The 19,436-nt window shown below is 38.7% G+C and overlaps 1 protein-coding gene across 1 annotated transcript in view; it reads left to right on the forward strand.

Moving 5' to 3' along the window:
- Positions 1-19,434, forward strand: part of LOC117084886 — a 64,477-nt gene extending 45,043 nt beyond the window's left edge. Inside the window, exons 3-5 of the mRNA XM_033213313.1 lie at positions 4,763-5,410; positions 16,222-16,323; positions 19,247-19,434. Of these exons, the coding sequence (XP_033069204.1) occupies positions 4,763-5,410; positions 16,222-16,323; positions 19,247-19,332 (836 nt within the window). The 3' untranslated portion in view covers positions 19,333-19,434. The remainder of the gene's footprint in view (positions 1-4,762; positions 5,411-16,221; positions 16,324-19,246) is intronic.
- Positions 19,435-19,436: the final 2 nt, after the last annotated feature.

Consider the following 19,436-nt stretch of genomic DNA (forward strand, 5'->3'; position numbering starts at 1 on the left):
TGTGAGTGTCCGCATGTATACACTCAATTAATGGTCACCACTGCAGCAGTTCTAGATACCTTTTAGAGTAATTGTTCTTTCTCATACGGCTCAATAACCCAGGCTGCTTTCCTCTAATGTATTATTCATCTCAGCGTGAGGACTTCTTTGTCAGCACAGCAGAAGAGATAAAAGAGAGTTCTGTCAATCTACCTACCGATCATTTTTATTTCCTTTCTTTCTTTTTCCTTCTCTTCTCTCTCTCTCTCTCTCCCTGTCTCTCTCGCTCTGTCTTCATTGTCATAACTTCCAACATAAAGTAGGGAATACTGGAAATGACAATAATTTCCTATTAAATATTACACTGAGCATAATTTTCTTTACTACCTAGAAAATATTAAAGTGGATCTGTTTCTCATGATTGACTAAGAACACTATAGCTATTTTTTTTTCTATTTTAGTTTATATATAAAAGGCTCACAAAATGATTGGCTCAAATTTTATCATTAATCATTTACCATGGAAAACCTGTACATACTTCGCTAAAAGTGTTAGTTTACTATCTCTCAATTGTGTCTTATGAAATGTCTGAGTTAGTGAAGAACTGAAGGCTTTTTCTTTAGCTCTAGAACACAACATACACGTTGCTCTAAAGACATGATGTTTGGATGAGTATTTCTCTTTTAGGTGCTATTTTTTTTTATTTCAACATTTATTTTAGGTTGAGAAAGTACAAGGGCGGGTTTGTTACATGGTTATACTTTGTGATGTTGAGGTTTGGAGTGTGATTGATCCACTCACCCAGGTAGTGAGGATCGCACTCATGGGTAGTTTTTCAACCCTTGCCCCCTCCCTTTCTTTCCCCTCTAGTAGCCACAAGTATCTATGGTTCCCATTTTTATGTCCATGTGTACTCAATGTTTAGCTCTTATTTATGAGTGAGAACATGAGGTGTTTGTTTTCAACAAATATGTATTGACTGTTGACTATGTGCATGAACTAAAATAAATATTTTCATAGGTTGGTAGAGCAACATTCCATGGCATTAGAATCTGGAGACACATGATGGATCAGTTAATGACACTGGGATTTTAGAAATGATTATATTATATAGAATATATTATTTTTTCTTTTGCTAATTTTCCAGTGACTTATACTGTGCCTAAAAATTCATTAATCACTTGAAGGCTATCAAACACCATTTAAAACATAGATATACTACCAAATAATTAGTAGTATAAAACTTGAAAGTTTTTATATCACTACAAAAATTGAGTGTAATCCATGTTTGAGACAGTTTTACAGTGATTTTAACCCCTTTATCGTGGGTATCTCAACAAAAAAGCACTTAATTTTTGTTCCTGGCAATATACACTATTCCTTTTTTCAACTGCAGTTTTTCCCTTCTGTTTTGTAGAGGATTTAAAAAATATGTGATTTGTTTCACCACTAACAGCACTTCTTATGCACTTACTTAAATTATTTTGTTTTTGTTTTTAGTGAAATATATATAACATAAAATATGTCATTTTAGCTATTTTTACATGTACAATTCAGTGGCACTAATTACATTCAAAGTGTTGTAAAACCATAATCTCTATCTCAAAACTTTCCCAGAACCCAAGCAGAAACTCTGTACCCATTACGCAATAATTCCCCATTTACCCTTTACTTTAGCCCATTGTCACATTTAATCAACTGTATCTATAATTTTGCCTACTCCAGATATTTCATACAAGTATAATTATATAATGCTTATCAATTTGTGTATGGGTTATTTTACTTAAAATAATGTTTTCAAGGATATATTTAATATTCTTTTTTATTTTCTAACAACACTAAAAAAAAGTTAAAACAAAATGAGGAAATATTTCTCTTTCTGTTGGTCAAGCGTTTCAAGGAGTAGGGCATCCAAAAATGTATCTCACCACAATCATAAGAAAAACGAAATAATTAAAATTTTAATGAAGAAGAAGTGTTATTCATGGGCAGATACAATATTAAATGTTATTCTAATGCAACATCATATTTAGTAGCCATTTAATCTGGTAATATATTCTCCTTGAAATAACATATTAAATAAGTGATTATTTGACCACGGCATTGAAATTTCTGAACCGCGAATGTCTTAACAAAGATAAATGCATCTACTGTGATACCTAGGTTTCCCGTAGTGCTTTCTGAGGAGATAGTTTTTCTTTTACTTTTGTAGTGATTAAATTTTTCTGTGAAGCATGAAATATAATTACATGAGATTAGACAACATTACCTTCATGTGTGATAATTACCAACAAAATTAGCAATTTTCTTCCAAAAGTATCTACAATGTTTAATATTAGCTTTCCTTTTTGCAGAACGTAAAAGAGTTAAGGTTTGTCATTCAGATTAAATGATGAAAAACAATTTAAAAATATCATTTTATTGCTCTTTAGTTTTACTTTTTTACTAAAAAAAAATTACCTGTTAGATGCTGTTTGTTTTAACTTGTAATAATTAAAATCCAGTTTAAAATACCTAGCTGAAGCTCTGCTAAAATGTTGTCTGTCCTAATGAATATGTACAAAATAAATTACAGGATTATTATTATTATTTTTTTTTTTTTTGAGGCGGAGTCTCGCTCTGTCGCCCGGACTGGAGTGCAGTGGCCCGATCTCAGCTCACTGCAAGCTCCGCCTCCCGGGTTTACGCCATTCTCCTGCCTCAGCCTCCCGAGTACCTGGTACTACAGGCGTCGCCACCTCGCCCGGCTAGTTTTTGTATTTTTAGTAGAGACGGGGTTTCACCGTGTTAGCCAGGATGGTCTCGATCTCCTGACCTCATGATCCGCCCGTCTCGGCCTCCCAAAGTGCTGGGATTACAGGCTTGAGCCACCGCGCCCGACCGATTATTTTGAAATAGTACTTTTTTTTTTTTTTTTTTGGAGACAGAGCCTCGCTCACCCAGGTTGGAGTGCAGTTGCGTGATCTCGGCTCCCTGTAAGCTCCGACTCCCAGGTTCACGTCATTCTCCTGTCTCAGCCTCCGGAGTAGCTGGGACTACAGCCGCCCGCCACCACGCTTGGATATTTTATATTTTTAGTAGAGACAGGATTTCACCATGTTAATCAGGATGGTCTCGATCTCCTTACCTCGTGATCCGCCCACCTCAGCCTCCCAAAGTGCTGGGATTACAGGCTTGAGCCACCGCGCCCGACCGATTATTTTGAAATAGTACTTTTTTTTTTTTTTTTTTGGAGACAGAGCCTCGCTCACCCAGGTTGGAGTGCAGTTGCGTGATCTCGGCTCCCTGTAAGCTCCGACTCCCAGGTTCACGTCATTCTCCTGTCTCAGCCTCCGGAGTAGCTGGGACTACAGCCGCCCGCCACCACGCTTGGATATTTTATATTTTTAGTAGAGACAGGATTTCACCATGTTAATCAGGATGGTCTCGATCTCCTTACCTCGTGATCCGCCCACCTCAGCCTCCCAAAGTGCTGGGATTACAGGCGTGAGCCTGGGCTTTTTTGAAATTGAATACTCTTTCACAGTTGTCTACATTGTCAAATTCAGTGTGCATAGCGGCAAACTGTATATTTTAATGAGTAAATCCATAGGGTGAATGGCTGTTGTGGACAGCAAATACATTGGAAAGTTTTAGGAAACAAAGAGCATTTTAGTGATTAACTGTCAATTGTCTTTATATTCTTCACAGTAAAATATTTTACTGTACGTATCAGAATTCTAATAACAAACTGCTTCTGTGTGGATCCTTGCTTCACCATCTACGTGAAAAAGAGTGGAAAAAATTATCTTTATTCTCACCTTGACTACAAGCCTTTAACACTTGACAACTGGGTCATGGTAATCATTTGCTAAACACCCTTTTTCTCTATGTTATCTCCAATTTATCCATTCTCTGTTTTTATCTTTGATCATGTGACATTATTGATTAAAATGCATCATTAGAAACGGGTTCCTGAAGTTCTCTTTACCATGCCAGATAATTACAGAGCAGGCACCTTCCACAAGCAAATGAAGATTGCTGACTGGAATCAAATGGCTGAGTAGAGGGCTGGGCTGCTGTAACCAGAATAAAGAATTTAAGTCATACTTATATAGTGAACATTCACCCTTCTTTCCTCATTTAAGTCTGGGGTTGGGTTGATGGTGGTGGCTCATACCTTTAATCTCAGTGTGTCTGGAATTGGTGGGATCTTGGTCTCCCTGACTTGAAGAATGAAGCTGCGGACGCTCGCAGTGAGCGTTACAGTTCTTAAAGAAGGTGTGTCCAGAGTCTGTTCCTTAAAATCTTCAGATGTGTCCGCAGTTTCTTTCTTCTGGTGTGTTCACGATCTGGCTGGCTTCAGGAGTGAAGCTACATACCTTCCAGATGAGTGTTACAGCTCATAAAGGCACTGGCACCCAAAGAATGAGCAGCAACAAGATTTATTGCAAAGGGCAAAAGCACGGAACTTCCACTACGTAGAATGTGACCCCAGCAGGTTGCCACTGATGAGGCTGGCAGCCTGCTTTTATTCACTTATCTGACCCCACCCATATCCTGCTGATTGGTTCATTTTACAGAGAGCTGATTGGTCCATTTTTATAGAGTGCTGATTGGTGCGATTATAATCCTTTAGCTAGACACAGAGTGCTAGATAGAAAAGTTCTCTAAGTCCCCACTAGGTTAGCTAGATACAGAGTATTGATTGGTGTATTTACAAACCTTGAACTAGACACAGAGTACTGATTGGTGCATCCACAATCCTGTAGCCAGATATAAAGGTTCTCCAAGTCCCCACTAGACCCAGGAGCCCAGCTGGCTTCACCCAGTGTATCCTGCACCAGGGCTGCAGGGGGAGCTGCTCGCCAGTCCCTCCTTGGGCCCGCACTCCTCAGCCCTTGGGCGGTCGATGGGACCCGGCGCCGCGGAGCAGGGAGCGGCGCTTGTCAGGTAGACTTGGGCCCTGCAGAAGGCCACCGTGGGGGGCAGGGGGAAGGGAGCAGGGGTCCTGAGCTCTCACCCGCGGAGGCAGCTGAGGCCCTGCGAGAATTCCAACGCAGCGCCGGCGGGCCTGCACTGCTGGGGGACTCAGCGAATCCTCTGCAGCTGCAGGCCCCAGTGCTAAGCCCTTCCCTGCCCCGGCCCGCGGCGCCGGTAGGCGGCTTGGAGTGCAGGGCCCGCCCAGTCCACGCCGAGCCCAGGCCCACCCAGAACTCGCGCTGGCCCGCGAGGGCCGCGCAGCCCCAGTTCCCGCCCGCGCCTCTGCCTCCACACGTCCCCACTAGCAGAGCAAGCCGGCTCAGGCCTGGGCCAAGCAAGAGAGGAGCTCCCACAGTGCAGCGGCGGGCTGAAGGGCTCCTTAAGCTGGCCAGAGAGGAACCCCAGGCCGGAGAGCCAGCGAGGGTCACCAGCACGTTGTCACCTCTCACCAGCACTTTGAGAGGCCAAGGTGAGAGGATTGCTTGAGACCGGGAGTTTGAGACCAGCCTGGGCAACAGGATGAAACCCCATTTCTACCAAAAAAAAAAAAAAAAAAAAAAAAAAAAAAAAGCGTGGTGGTGTCCATCTGTAGACCCAGCTGCTCGAGAGGCTGAGGCAGGAGGATTCCTTGAGCCAGGGAGGTCAAGGCTGGAGTGAGCCATGATTATTCCACTGTACTTCAGCCTGGATGGCAGATCAGGACTCTGTCTCATTTTAAAAAATACAAATACTAAACAAATAAATAAATAAAATCAGAGACCAGGCACAGTGGTTCAGCCTATAATCCCAGCACTTTGAGAGACCAAGGCAGGCGGATCGCTTGAGCTCAGGAGTTAAAGACTAGCCTGGACAACACAGCAAGACCCTATCTAAAATAAAATAAAATAAAAATCTGAGGGTGATGTTTATATCTGCTAGTCTATAAATCACATTATTCCTTTTAGAGAAGTTGAGGAGCACAAAAAGAAGAGCAAAAATCTACTATTTCCGGTAGTTGTAGTTTCCCTCCAAAGCTCACACAGGAAATAATCATACATTGGAATTCACCATTTCAAAAGTTTTTTTCCCCATTAGAGTTATGGATTCTAATTGGCTTTTCTTTGTCCTACACTTAAATATGAGTGAGCAACATAGTTTAGTTTAACTTAATAGCTGAGAACATGAAAAACTGAGACTGAAACAGTAAGAATAAAATGGAAGTTGGAGGATACAATGATAGTCCATGAAAAAAAGATTTTGAAAACATATTATTCACATACTCAGAGTCTTCCCAGTTAAATGAAGCTATTATATTTATGATAATGCATAATGCTAAGAAACAAGACATCTTGAGAACAACATTACACTCTTTAGTAGAAACTGTTGTTTACACTTTCTCCTGGGCAACAGAACTCAATTTACACTGCAATTAGAATTAAAAGAACGTTTCCAGTGTTATGTAGACAAGTGTGTCCATGTGAATAAAGAGAAGCCATTCACTAAGACAATTAAATAGAAATACGAAATATGGCACTCAGGTCCTTGATGTCATAATGAAACTTCCATATCCGTCCTGGGCTCCCTAACTTCTTAGCTAAATTTTGTTAGAATTACATAAATTCTGTTTTGCTTAAGCCACATGTATTCTGGAACATTAGATTACATATAGCAACATCTATATTTACCAATATATAGAATAAATAGAAGATAAAGTTTGAGAAACTTCATGAATAGAAAAGTGAAAAAAATAACAGTTGAAAAATACAAGAGAAAAAAATATAGAGCTAAGATCAGAAAAAAATATATATGATTAAATAATTACACAAAAGTAAAGAAACAAAAAGGGAATATTATCAAATATTAATATTTTTAAATTCCCAGAAATAAAAGAGAGATGGTTAGATTGCAATGCACTACTAAATGCCAAGTGAATGCATAATATATGACCACAGCAAAGAGGATAATCATGAAATTTCAGAATATGGAAATAACAAAAAAGATTCTAAAAGTTTTCTGAAAATGGGAGTTGGAGGAGTAGAGACAGTATGAGAAAGACACATGTGTAAAGAAATTCACCCTGAAATAATTGAAAATCACTATAGCATCTACTGATTCAGCATCCAGAAACTAGGAGACAGTCTGATCGTATCTGCAAAAAAAAAATGATTTCCAACAAAATGTTCATATACAAAATATAAATGCCCATATGCCGTGCATGACCTCTGTTCTTCTGACTCTCATTCTATGTTTCTTATAATTTTCGTAGAGGATTTACTTCCCTAAACAAGAGAATAAAACAAAAATGGTAAAACATGAGATGTGTAACTGGGCGAGCAGTATGTGTGAGCCTATGCCATGGGAGAAAGAAGCTTTAGAATAAATTGTCTCTTCAAAGGAAACACATACGGATAAATAATGAATAACTGATATTTTAAAATTTATTGAGGAGAGACATGACCTTGTGACAGTGACTTAGGAATGAATTTGTAAGACAGAAAATTTAGGATTTCACAACAACAAAGACAATACATTTTTCAAAGAAAAACAAAGTATTAAATATAAGAAAATATAAAGATAGTATGTCTTCTAGGGTATCTGTGAAGAGTGGTGATGTATGTACAGTATTTGACCAATAAATGGTGTTCCAATAAAAACAATAAAATAAAGCTGACCTGGGAATACCGCTGGAAGCCAGGAGTTGAGACCAGCTGGGTCAATACAATAAGACCCTGTATCTATAGAAAAATATAGTGTTGATGGTCCCAGTGACTTGGGAGGCTGAGGTGAGAGGATCACTTGAATCTAGAAGTTAGAGGCTACAGTGAGCTATGGTCAAACCACTGCACTCCAGCCTGGGTGACAGTGTGAGACTCTAAATGTGTATGTGTATATATACAAACACACACATGTGTGACTAACGGACATTCTTGAGTTTGCAAGATAACAGATAAATATATGAACAACTGGATGAAACACTGATTTTTTCTCCTTTGGTGAGATTAAGAAAACTGGCTGAAATGGGTTGGAACTAATTGGGCCAAGCAGAGTTTGCACAGAACAAGCTTGCTGACACCACAACTCAAATTTCCCCTACGTTTCATCTTAATTATCCCTGAACTTTCACATGTGACGGTGACGGTGGCCTGTCTGGTTCAGTCACTGTGAGGATGCCAGCTGCAGCTGGGAGGCACAGCTGGGACTGCATGCTTCCTGGAACCAAAGGAACCAGGAACAGGTAATCCCAGCGGGAGGCCCGTGTCCTACTGAGTTGATGGGATTGGAGCCTGTGCTCCTAGGCACAGCTGCAGTCATCCAGCCACAGCTCCAGAACTGGGCATCCCTGTGCTATTAGGGAATGTGCTCCCAGGAGCCCCCCTAGCCCTGCAGCTAAGAAATGCCTGCCCCCTGGCTTCTCCTCACTCCCAGTGTCTGCTCCAGTGCAGAGCAAAGTTGTGGCTGAATCCGGGAGCTGTTGCAAACTGGCTGGGTGTGCTTGCACTTGGGGCAATGCTGACATGCCAGCCCCCTGCTGCCTTGGTCCCCTCCAGACTTTGGGCAGTGACAAGCATGGGAAGGAGGCCAGGGGGCTGAGGGTGACTTGATGCAAGACTGCAGGCGCCGTTTGATGTGGATAGCCTGGCTGCCATAGAAGGGATGTTGATAATAGCAGGAGGCAGATAGGTTCCTGAGTGGGAAGGAGTGGGTCCCCAGTGAAATGCCACCTTCAAGTCAGGGAGAGCCTAAGCCTGGGGGCTGGGCTCCCATTTGTGGGTAGAGTTGGCAACCCAGAGTCAGAACTTTCTTAATGCCTTTTGGCCAACTGGATGGTGATTTTTCCAGGCCCTTCCATAGCCTCCCATGAACCAATCAACATGTGCTTTCTCCCTTCTGAGCCCATACAAACCCCAGAGTCAGCCAGACTCAGAGACTCCTTGGGATGACCTGCCTGCAGATAGGAGGTACCCACTTTGAGTCTCCTTTCCACTGAAAACTGTTGTGTCACACTATAAAGCTCCTCTCCACCTTGCTTACCCTTCAGTTGTCTACATAACCTCATTCTTCCTGGACATAGAACAAGAACTTGGGACCCACCTAATGGCAGAAGCAAAAGGAGCTGTAACATTCCCGACTGGCTCACAGAGCTGCAGGTGGTGACAGCTCCTGTACTGTGGGAGTGAAGAATGGTGACCCTTCTGGGGACCCAGACCTTGGGATTCCCGAGCCAGAGCTGCTATAATGCTATAGCCCTCCTGCCCTCTGCTGGCACCAGGCAACTACCACACAGGATGGGAAGCAGTAGTGGGGCTGGGTCAACCCAGGAGTTGTGGGCTGGAGCAGGGCAGTGGGACTGAAAGAACTGTTAACACAAACGGGCTGAAACACGCCTTCTGAAACAAGTGGGTAACAAGAAGGAGAAAAGAACTGTGGCCCTTCTGGAAGCCCAGACATGGGGGATCCCCAAGCCAGGGCTGTGACACCCTCACTGGGGCTCTGGGTTCCTGGCATCTCCAAGCCTTCTAGCTCCACCGCACTTCCCTCGTCCAGAAGCTGATGCCTGCAGCAGATGCCACTTGCGGTATGTTTGGTCCAGCTGTAGCTTTGCATGGAGCCAGCACCTGTGCCGACACCTGGAGCTGCCCACCCCACCACAGCAGCTGGTGTTCTTGGCTGTGCAGTGGCCAGACCCTGAACTTGCTGACTCACATACCCCTCACTGTTCTGTGCCTGACTTATCCTTGGCCGGCATGGGGTCTGAGCTGGTAGTGTGAGCTGAGAGCAGCCTGGTGGGCCAAGTGGGCAGAACAAGCCCAGTGGGCATGAGCAAAACTCAACCAGAGGTGCCGCCGGCCACAGAGGTTTCTGGCTGGCAAAGCGACACCCAAAGGATCCTGACACTTGCAATCCATGAGATAGCACGAAGAGATAACTGCACACGCTGATGACTTTGCAGACCACCCATCTTGGTGGTCTTTATTCCACCAATCACCTAGCAATCCCAGAAGTCATCCTCTAAATATATTCTGATAAAATTACTGCCTTAACACCAGCCCAGAGAGACAGATTTAAGCTGTACCCCTGTCACCCCAAGTCTTGCAATAAAAATCTCTTCTTCTCCTGGCGTTATAGTATTTGCCTCTAGTACATCAGTAGGCGAGCCCCTGTTGCTTGGTAACAATAGTATATCTTCTGGTTTCTCTGTGGAAAATGATCATATAAGTAGAGGACTTGAGCACTAACTGGTGTTCCAACCAAAACAACAACATATATAATTTGATTGAAGGTTATGGAGTTAAAGGAAGCATGTGTATTTATTTTGCATGGAGATGTAAAAGTGAATGGTAAAAATAAATGACATTATTTTTTTTTTTTTTTTTTTTTTGAGACGGAGTCTCGCTCTGTCGCCCAGGCTGGAGTGCAGTGGCCGGATCTCAGCTCACTGCAAGCTCCGCCTCCCAGGTTTACGCCATTCTCTCGCCTCAGCCTCCCGAGTAGCTGGGACTACAGGCGCCCGCCATCTCGCCCGGCTAATATTTTGTATTTTTTTAGTAGAGACGGGGTTTCACCGTGTTAGCCAGGATGGTCTGGATCTCCTGACCTCGTGATCCGCCCGTCTCGGCCTCCCAAAGTGCTGGGATTACAGGCTTGAGCCACCGCGCCCGGCCGACATTATTTTTTAAAGATTTTATTGAATGCATACATATACTTGTTTTCTAATACATGAAATTTAAAAAAAAATAAAAAATATAAATATTCGAAAAGAATAAATCCTAAGTGTTAGGGGATAATATAATAGGCTCCATTATTATCTGAAGGTTTCCGGAAAAATTTTCCCTAAGCAAAACATATTCATGTGAATATTGAATAATAAATGGGTATTAGCCATGAAAAGAGAAAATGTCTAACGATAGAGATTTTTGTGAAAAGGCCAAGGGATGAGACTGAAAAGAATATGGCAGAGCATAAAGTTAGGAGAAATTTCACAAGAAAGCGAGAGAAAAATGGAGGGGTGGAGTCGGGGAGGGTGGGTGGAAAGAAAAGATATTTGCTAAACTGTAATAAGAAAGCCAAAGAGGAATCAACTATAAGAATCAGAAACTATATGTAAATATATACTTATATCAGTGTAGCGGGCTTATTCTTTTTTATTTCCAAGTTGAGACAAATATTTCCCAGAATTGGCCTTTTAACTGAGTTAGGTAATGTGGCCCAGTTTGCCTGGGAAAGTTTCAGTTTATGTATGGTATCCCAGCATAATGGTTATTAATGCGCATTGTCAGTTTCAGAATGTCACAATTTGGATAAGTTAGATTCCACCTACTTTGAGTCCTCAGACACTGGGAAGCCTTAAAAGGAGACATAGATCTCATTTTATTCTACTATATAGTCAGAAAGCTCAGTCTTCAGATTTCCCAGGTAGATCTCATTGCCTCCCCAAATATGCTTTTAATACATTTGAACACACGTAAAAAGAATGTGCTGTGTGGATATATATGGTATAAGTTTTAAGTTACAACAACAACTACAGTTAGAAGAGTATACTCAGAAAAAGTAAGTCATTGAGCATAGGAGGGATCAATTGAATACAGAGTCCACCTTCTGTGGACTCTGAGAAGTTTTATATTCTTTAGAGCGCTATTGAGCTGTTTTTGATTATGCAAATACAAAGGTATGTGTTAAATACAAATGAACTGGTATTGCTTTCCTATATTTTGATCTTTTCTTTGACAACCCAAGGGAAGTCAAGGAAGTCCCAACTTCCTGACGTGGCATTATGAATAGTGAAACATTCTGTATGAAACAGCTAAATACACTCTAATTTTGTTCTAGATGACAGCAACTTCAGAAAGGTAAAGAATGAAACTGGTTATTACAGATATTACACCAGAATGCTAACAATATTTATAAAAATATCCTATTATCTTCCTTTGTACTATGTAGTTTAATAGAACAAATAAATGCAGTAATGTATTAGTTATTTTGACATACTGATTTCAAGTAACTCTACCAATAGATTTTTCACTCTACAATAAATAAGTATTTTGACATATTTTAACACAAGTCTATGAGCTGTTTAAAATTTTCTATTACCTCTGTTCAGAATAGGAATACTAAAGAAATAACAGTGAAATAACTAGTTTTGGAGCCCTTAAGTAGACTTACTAAATATTTAACAAACACAGTAGTTTGCAAAGCAAAGCACTTCTCAGGCCCAGGCACTTGAGTGAATGAAAGTCTTATATTTGGAATTTTTTAAATGTGGCTTTGCATGTAAAAGATCAAAACTAGAGCATTTATAGCATATACACCTTATCCTATATCATAGATGGCAGATCAATTTGCAAGAATTTAAGAAATCAAGAATCTGTAGTTTTGCTCTATAAGGGAAGAATACAAAATTAGACCAGCTTGGATAAATGAAATTTCGAACAGGTATGTCAAAGTTTTGATACAGGTAAAATTCTGAGAAGGGGCCCAACACAGCATATTTGTTCCAAATCTGGGTGAGAGTGGGTTTCCTAATTGCTTTGTCTGAAGTGAATCTTGGACAGCTATGATCTTTGTAGGGAATCTCTGTATTCCTCCCGGTATCCACGTAGCTGGTGCTAAAGGAGGTATCTATGGTATTATACCAAAAGGAACCTTCACAGAGGTCTGTTCCCTAATCTGCCACAAGGAAAGTAACCAGGGTTATTGAAGCCTGCTTGAGAGGGTTTCAGAAGTGGCTGAGAGAAGAAAAGCTGGAAGAGAACTAGCTTGAGCTTGGAGCAGACTGACCACAGGGTATACAGACTGACACCTGAGAGAGGAACAGGGCCACCAGTATAACAGATAAGTAAGCATCAGAGACCATTGTTCAGCTCTGTGTAGGAGAAGCAGCACCTCAACAGAGGCCAGCAAAAATAGATAGCAGCATGTGTAGGAAAGCAAAGGAGAAGGCAAACCTGCCAGGAAAATAGATTATTCTACAGGAAATTTCTTATCTATACCACCCACAAAGAGTGAGTTTTAACTTGAAGTGATTGAATTGCTTCTAAATAGTGACATTGACTTTTCTGCCATCAATGGTGTGTTTGGTTATATCAGGAGTGAGGATTGTTAAATGTATGCAAGTTTGTTAAAACCATATTTTCTCTAGATGCTAAATTATTTATGTATCATAATGGAGGAAAAAAAGATTTTTTTTTTGCAATTTTTTCAGATCTCTTGAAGTTGTCAGCAAATGCAATATATTCATGCCACTGGTACTTACTAACTTATTATATATATTTTTCATCATCTTTTCTGATGTCTAATTCTAATACATACAGAGTATTTTTTTTTGCTAGATGTCTTTCTGATGTTTATTTCAATCAAGATGACGAATGAATTCCAAGGTTTTCCTTTGTCTTGTAGAAAAAAAAAATCCCCCTGAAAAATACAAGTTATTTTGTCCTGCTGGGAGACCACAATCAATGCCATTTAAAAAATATTAAAATACAATTGTCTCAAAAATATAAAAGCATATATTTAAAAACTTTTTTGAGACAATTGTAAAATAATAAAATGGTCAAAAGCATTACTAGGAGCCATTTCTATGAAATGCTGTACATCATCAAGTAAGTCCTTAGGGTATGTCTGATGCTGTAGGAGCTTGTGTGTTTTATATTGGTTTGCTCTACTTTGGAACTCTGTAGAGATAAAACTTAACTTGCAGGGAAAAAAATTGGTGAGGCATTTTTTATTGTTGTTGAAGTAATACAAATGGTTTCTGCCATACTGAATTATCTTTAAACTGGTTTTAACATCTTACTGGCATCATCAGTTAATTAGCTAAATAGTGTCTTCAACATATGCTCATTTTATATTGTCTGAAAATAATGTTTTAACTTGTTTTAAAATTATACTTTAATGCATTGGAATACTATCAGGTAAAAAAAAGACACTGCTTTTCTTGGGAGCAAATATGACCCAAAATAAAATTAATTGGCACTATTAGCTATCTATTTACCATGGGGAAAGCCTAGGTTTGCAATCTTCCTAACTTTTAAATCGAAGACATGAGCCTAGTTAAAGTTCAGTCCACACAATTTTTTTTTTTTTTTTTTTTTTTTTAGATAGGAACAAAAGTTAATAAGCAAAAAAATAAAACTCTTCACAGTAAGAGGGGTTCTGTGAGGGTTTCTGACTGTAAGGTTGGATCTGTTTTTTTTTTCTTTTTTTAAAATGATACTTTACGTTCTGGGGTTCATGTGCAGAATGTGCAGATTTGTTACATAGGTATACACATGCCATGGTGGTTTGCTGCACCCATCAACCCGTCATCTACATTAGGTGTTTCTCCTAATGCTATCCCTCCCCTGGCCCCTACCATCCCCAACAAGCCCCAGTGTGTGATGTTCTCCTCCTTGCATCCATGTGTTCTCATTGTTCAACTTCCACTTATGAGTGAGAACATGCGGTGTTTGGTTTTTTGTTCTTGTATTAGTTTGCTGACAATGATAGTTTCTAGCTTCATCCGTTTTGGTCTAAATGTTGTATCGCTAAGAACTTGTTTTTAGTTCTAGGGTGTTCTTTTTTGGCCTGAATATCACCATTAAAATAAATGGTTTGACAGTTTACATATTATGCTTGTAACAGTATGAATAGATAAATCCTGCCCTTACTTCCAAAAGAATGAGTTGGAATATGTACAAAAACATAAAACTGAATTGAACAGGTTTATTTTTCTATTGTTAGAAATATTAAAGATTTCATTAATAGTCCAAAAAACTTTAAAATTGCTTTAATTCAAAATTTAAAACTGTAATTACTATCACTATAAAATATATACGTATACATGCATATATAGTGTACATATATTTACATTATGTATATATACATATGTATGTTTATATATATATGGCTTTTAACAAAAGGAGAGAAATTTAGTTTATAAAATACTCACCAATTCATCAATTGTTACAATTGTATTCATAGGCAGTAGGGAGAAGGAAATAACTTTAAAAATTTATTTAACTTTGGTCTTAATAAAATATATAATGGCAAAAAATAAGCTAATTCTTCAGCTTTATATCTGAACTATTCGTAATTTTTGAAATCATGTTCTTTCCTCTGATTTTATGTATGCTGTAATATATTTCCTCATTCCCATTTTTCCAATTAAAATGTACATTCGTATTTGAATTAGAAATCACTTTTCATTTGATTCTCCCAAATAACTCTAACGAAGTTAGTCACTTCCTTGTTAATGATAATTCAGTCTTATATACATGTTTAATGCTTTGTCTTTTCATACAATACTGCATTCTTGCTTTTACCAACTGAAGTATGAATTCCTTGAGGGTAGGAATTATCTTACTTATATTTATTGCTTACACATTGCCAGGTAAATAGTCGAGAGTAATTAATGTTTACCATAAACTTCTCCTGAAGATTAATACTAATACTCTTGAGGGATTTGTTTTTTCCTTGCTTTTTTTTTTTTCATTTTTACTTTCTTCTGTTTTTACTTTCATGCTTTTTTTAATACCATCTTTTTTACCTAGTAAGTAAATAAGTAATTTTTAAATGATAATATTTAGATTTCCATAGAGAAAGAATGAGTATTTGGAAATACTCTGCTCCAGAAATCAAAAAGCAAGCTGGAAAATCAGAGTTCAGTTAGCCTTAGTTTGGTGCATTTATTATTAATGTGGATGATCAGGCAAGATTTGAGGCATCTGAGGGTATTGACATTGAATGGTGGTGTCTGAAAAGAATTAGGCGATGAGAAGAGAGCTTTAAACAGTAAGATTTCTGGCAAGGCTAAAGCTAAGACATTATTTTAAAAAGCAGCAGGAATTTGAGAAATATCAGCAGACAAGACAGGCTTTCGTATAGATTCAAGAAAGAGGAAACTCACCTCATCAGATAACTTTAGTCAAGGTCTGAATATTCATCTAAGACTGAGGGAAGAGAAAGTCTGGAGTCAATAATTTAAGAGCAGTAAGAAAATTCCTAAGTTTATAAATTTTTCAGCAATTATTTAATTGATAATTGTTGCTTTAATTTAGTTCCTTATCTGCCCTATTGTTTTAATATGGTTTATTCCATCAAAATTTAAGTGAAGAGTTGGTTCTCATTTTGGCGATGTTGGGAGTTTGTGTTTCTGAGGTGATTAGGTTGGTAAGAGAGATTAATGCCTGCTTTTCTTGTGGGAGTAAATTCTCACTCTCGAGGGATTGATTTAGTTACTAGGAGAGACATTATTTTTAATAAATTGAGGCTGCCTCTCTCATTTATTTATTTATTTATTTATTTTTTGTTTTCCTACATTCCCAGGTTCCCTTCTGTTTCTGTACCTTGTTTTAAGGCAGCATGAGGCCTTCACCAGCAGTTCTCAGATTCGGACACTCCATCTTGAACTTCCCAGCCTGCAGAATGGTAAGCTCAATAAACTTGTTTTCTTTATCAATTACCCAGTCTCAAGTATTCTGGTACAGCAACAAAATATGGACCAAGATACTTAAGTCAGCTTGTCCCTGAGGCAGCTTTGAGAGCTTAAGTCCGTTCTTAAGTCGTTGAAAACCATACAGCAGCTAAGCACTGTTTGTTGTAGGCATGTGGTTTGCGGGATGGTCTCTCTATAGTGTCAATGAATATTGAATATTCTGTGTAATTGAAAGGATCTTATTAATATGGTAAGCATGCTATAAAAGATAAACAAAACAACTTTAGATACAGTGCATAGTCTGTCAAGATCCTGGCTCTGCAACTCATCCTCTCGGTAGTAATGTGAAAGGGAACCTCAACTTTAGTTTCTTCACTGGTTTAGCGAGCAACACAATATATTCTACCTCACAGGAGTTTTATAATATTAAATAAGCTGATGTATGAAAATTCCATAGACATAGCAGTTATTTCAAAACTGGTAATTATTCTCTAAATTTACATGGTGTACATACGTGCTTGACTTTTTGCTGCCCCTTATTATATTAATTATATTTTATAACAGCAGAGATAACTAGCAATATAAGCTGTTGCGGAAGATTTTGAAGCAATGATTTTTAATTAGAAATTTATCATGTAATTTGCTTTGGCCAATGGGCAACAGCAAACATGGAACAAGAATAGACTTGTTAAAGTGCTTGCACATTGGAACTTGGCTTCTCTTATTGCTCTGTGAACTCTGAAAGTGCCCTGGGAACTAGCCTAGGCTAGCATGATGAATGAAAACAAAGAAGTGGACCAGTAATTTTCATCTTCCAGGATGACTGGTGTCCAGCAAACAGGCATATGAGGTGAGGTCACCTGGGACCAGCAAACCTCCAGCCAACCTGGCAACTGACTGCATAAACATAAATAATCCCAGCTGAGCCTAACCCAGATGAAAAGAATCAGTAATATGAGTCCAGACCAGTGCTGACCTGCAAAATTATGAGGCAGATGGATTATTGTTCCTTTGAGCCACTAAGTTTGGTTGACTTGTTACACAGGAACAGATAACTGATGTATCTCTCAACATTTTTTAAAAAATTACGTTTGTTCATGTCCTTTGTAGGGATAGGGATGAAGCTGGAAACCATAACTCTGAGCAAACTATCTCAAGGACAGAAAATCAAACACCGCATGTTCTCACTCATAGGTGGGAATTGAACAATGAGAACACTTGGACACAGGGTGGGGAACATTACACACTGGGGCCTGTCGTGGGGTTGGGGGGAGGAGAGGAGGGATAGCATTAGGATATATACCTAATGTAAATGACGAGTTAATGGGTGCAGCACACCAGCATGACACATGTAAATATATGTAACAAACCTGCATGTTGTGCACATGTACCCTAGATCTTAAAGTATAATGATAATAAAGAAATTCGTTTATTGACTGGCTGAAGACAAAAATGTATAGAAAATAAAGAAAAAATGAGAATAGGGGTTAAGGAAAGACTGTGAGGGAGGGAGAAAAGATGAATGAGAAGAAAGATTTATCTCCTGATTTCTCAATATTTTCTTAAGAATAATTAGAAGAACACATATTTGCTATCACTTTCAACTTGCTCACTGGATAAATTAGCATTCCAGTACAGAAATGCCAAATGCATTAATTTAGGGCAATAGAGATGATAGCTAGGGGAGAGAAAACTCTCAAAGAACACCTTAGAAAGGACTTGTGTTAAATACATCAGGAATGTGATTTAACATTTAAGAGCATTTTACTATCATTCATTAGCGTAGATAACCTACCTCATTCATCTAGGAACTCATTGGCAAAATTGAATGTCATGGTAATAATAGAAAGAGCAGTATGCCAATTGGTGCAACATTAATCTGGAAGAGAGCAGGGAAATTTAAATAGGAAAGATGATCTGTACTGCCACACTAGCATATACATATTTCTGGATTAATATTAGATATATTTCAACCTTCCCTAGGGTAACTTGGCATTATAGAAGGACAAAAAAGGAAACTCACATGGCTTCACTGTATGTTTTGTAAGCAATTGATTATCCAGTCTCCACACTGAAAAAAATACGCTTTCTGGCTTTAAAATATAATCTTGTACTTGATGCAATGTGCCTTGGCAGACTAAAAGAGAGACTGAGAATGACATTTAGTTTGCAGGAAAATGAAATATTTTAAACACAGAAATTGTACATTTCAATGGTGGCTTTTCTCTTGGAATAATGAGAAATTATGGATGACGATCAGTCACAATTGCTGCACGTGGCTGTTGTCTCTCACTGTCCCAGTCTCGTTTTGAAAAAAATTAAAAAGTTCAAAATTTTAGAAATGTGAGCATATGTTGAACAAATTATGACAAACTAATACATAACTTTTAAACAAATATGAGGGAATTTATATTACTAAAATTGTATCAATTTTTAAAATGATTACTTCAAAAGACTACATATTTTAATCATGTTGCTGTTATTTATAGAATATATGGTCTAGAATTGCTTTTAGAACCCCAAGTTCAAGTTCTGCATTGTTTGCCAGTTATTTATAAAAATAAAGCTTCTATGCTACATACTGTCATACAAATAAACATGTACCATCTTATTGGTTGAACTAATGGTCAAAACAACTTTGCAAGTACCTCCTACCGTGCATTAAAGAAGCTCTTCAGTTAATGACAATACCTCAAAGTTTACTCTTTAGGATTTTTTTTTTTCTGTAGTAAGAAGTAATAGTAACACTGCATATCCATGATCACTATTCATCAATGTCCAATTCCCCCAATAAAAAGCACTGATAGTGGTAACCATTCTCCAGCAACAAGCTATCACCTAGATTCCCCAGTTTCAACTTGGATCCTTTGTCTTTTGACCACAAATTCTCATGATGGCTTTCCTTCTATTTGACAGATTTGCTGCACTTTACCAACTTCACAAAATACACAGGGGAGGAGGTGAAAATAAATTTCCTGCCACCACTTTTGGAGATGAAGTAGAAGGAGCATGATTTTCAAAGTCAAACAAACTTACATTCAAATCCTATGTTAGCCACCTTCTTCACCATCTCATACCTGCTTCAAAATGCTGGTGTGAGGGTTAT

This window comes from Trachypithecus francoisi, unplaced genomic scaffold (genome assembly GCF_009764315.1).
Source record: "Trachypithecus francoisi isolate TF-2019V2 unplaced genomic scaffold, Tfra_2.0 Lachesis_group1, whole genome shotgun sequence".
In the NCBI taxonomy this organism is placed as follows: domain Eukaryota; kingdom Metazoa; phylum Chordata; class Mammalia; order Primates; family Cercopithecidae; genus Trachypithecus; species Trachypithecus francoisi.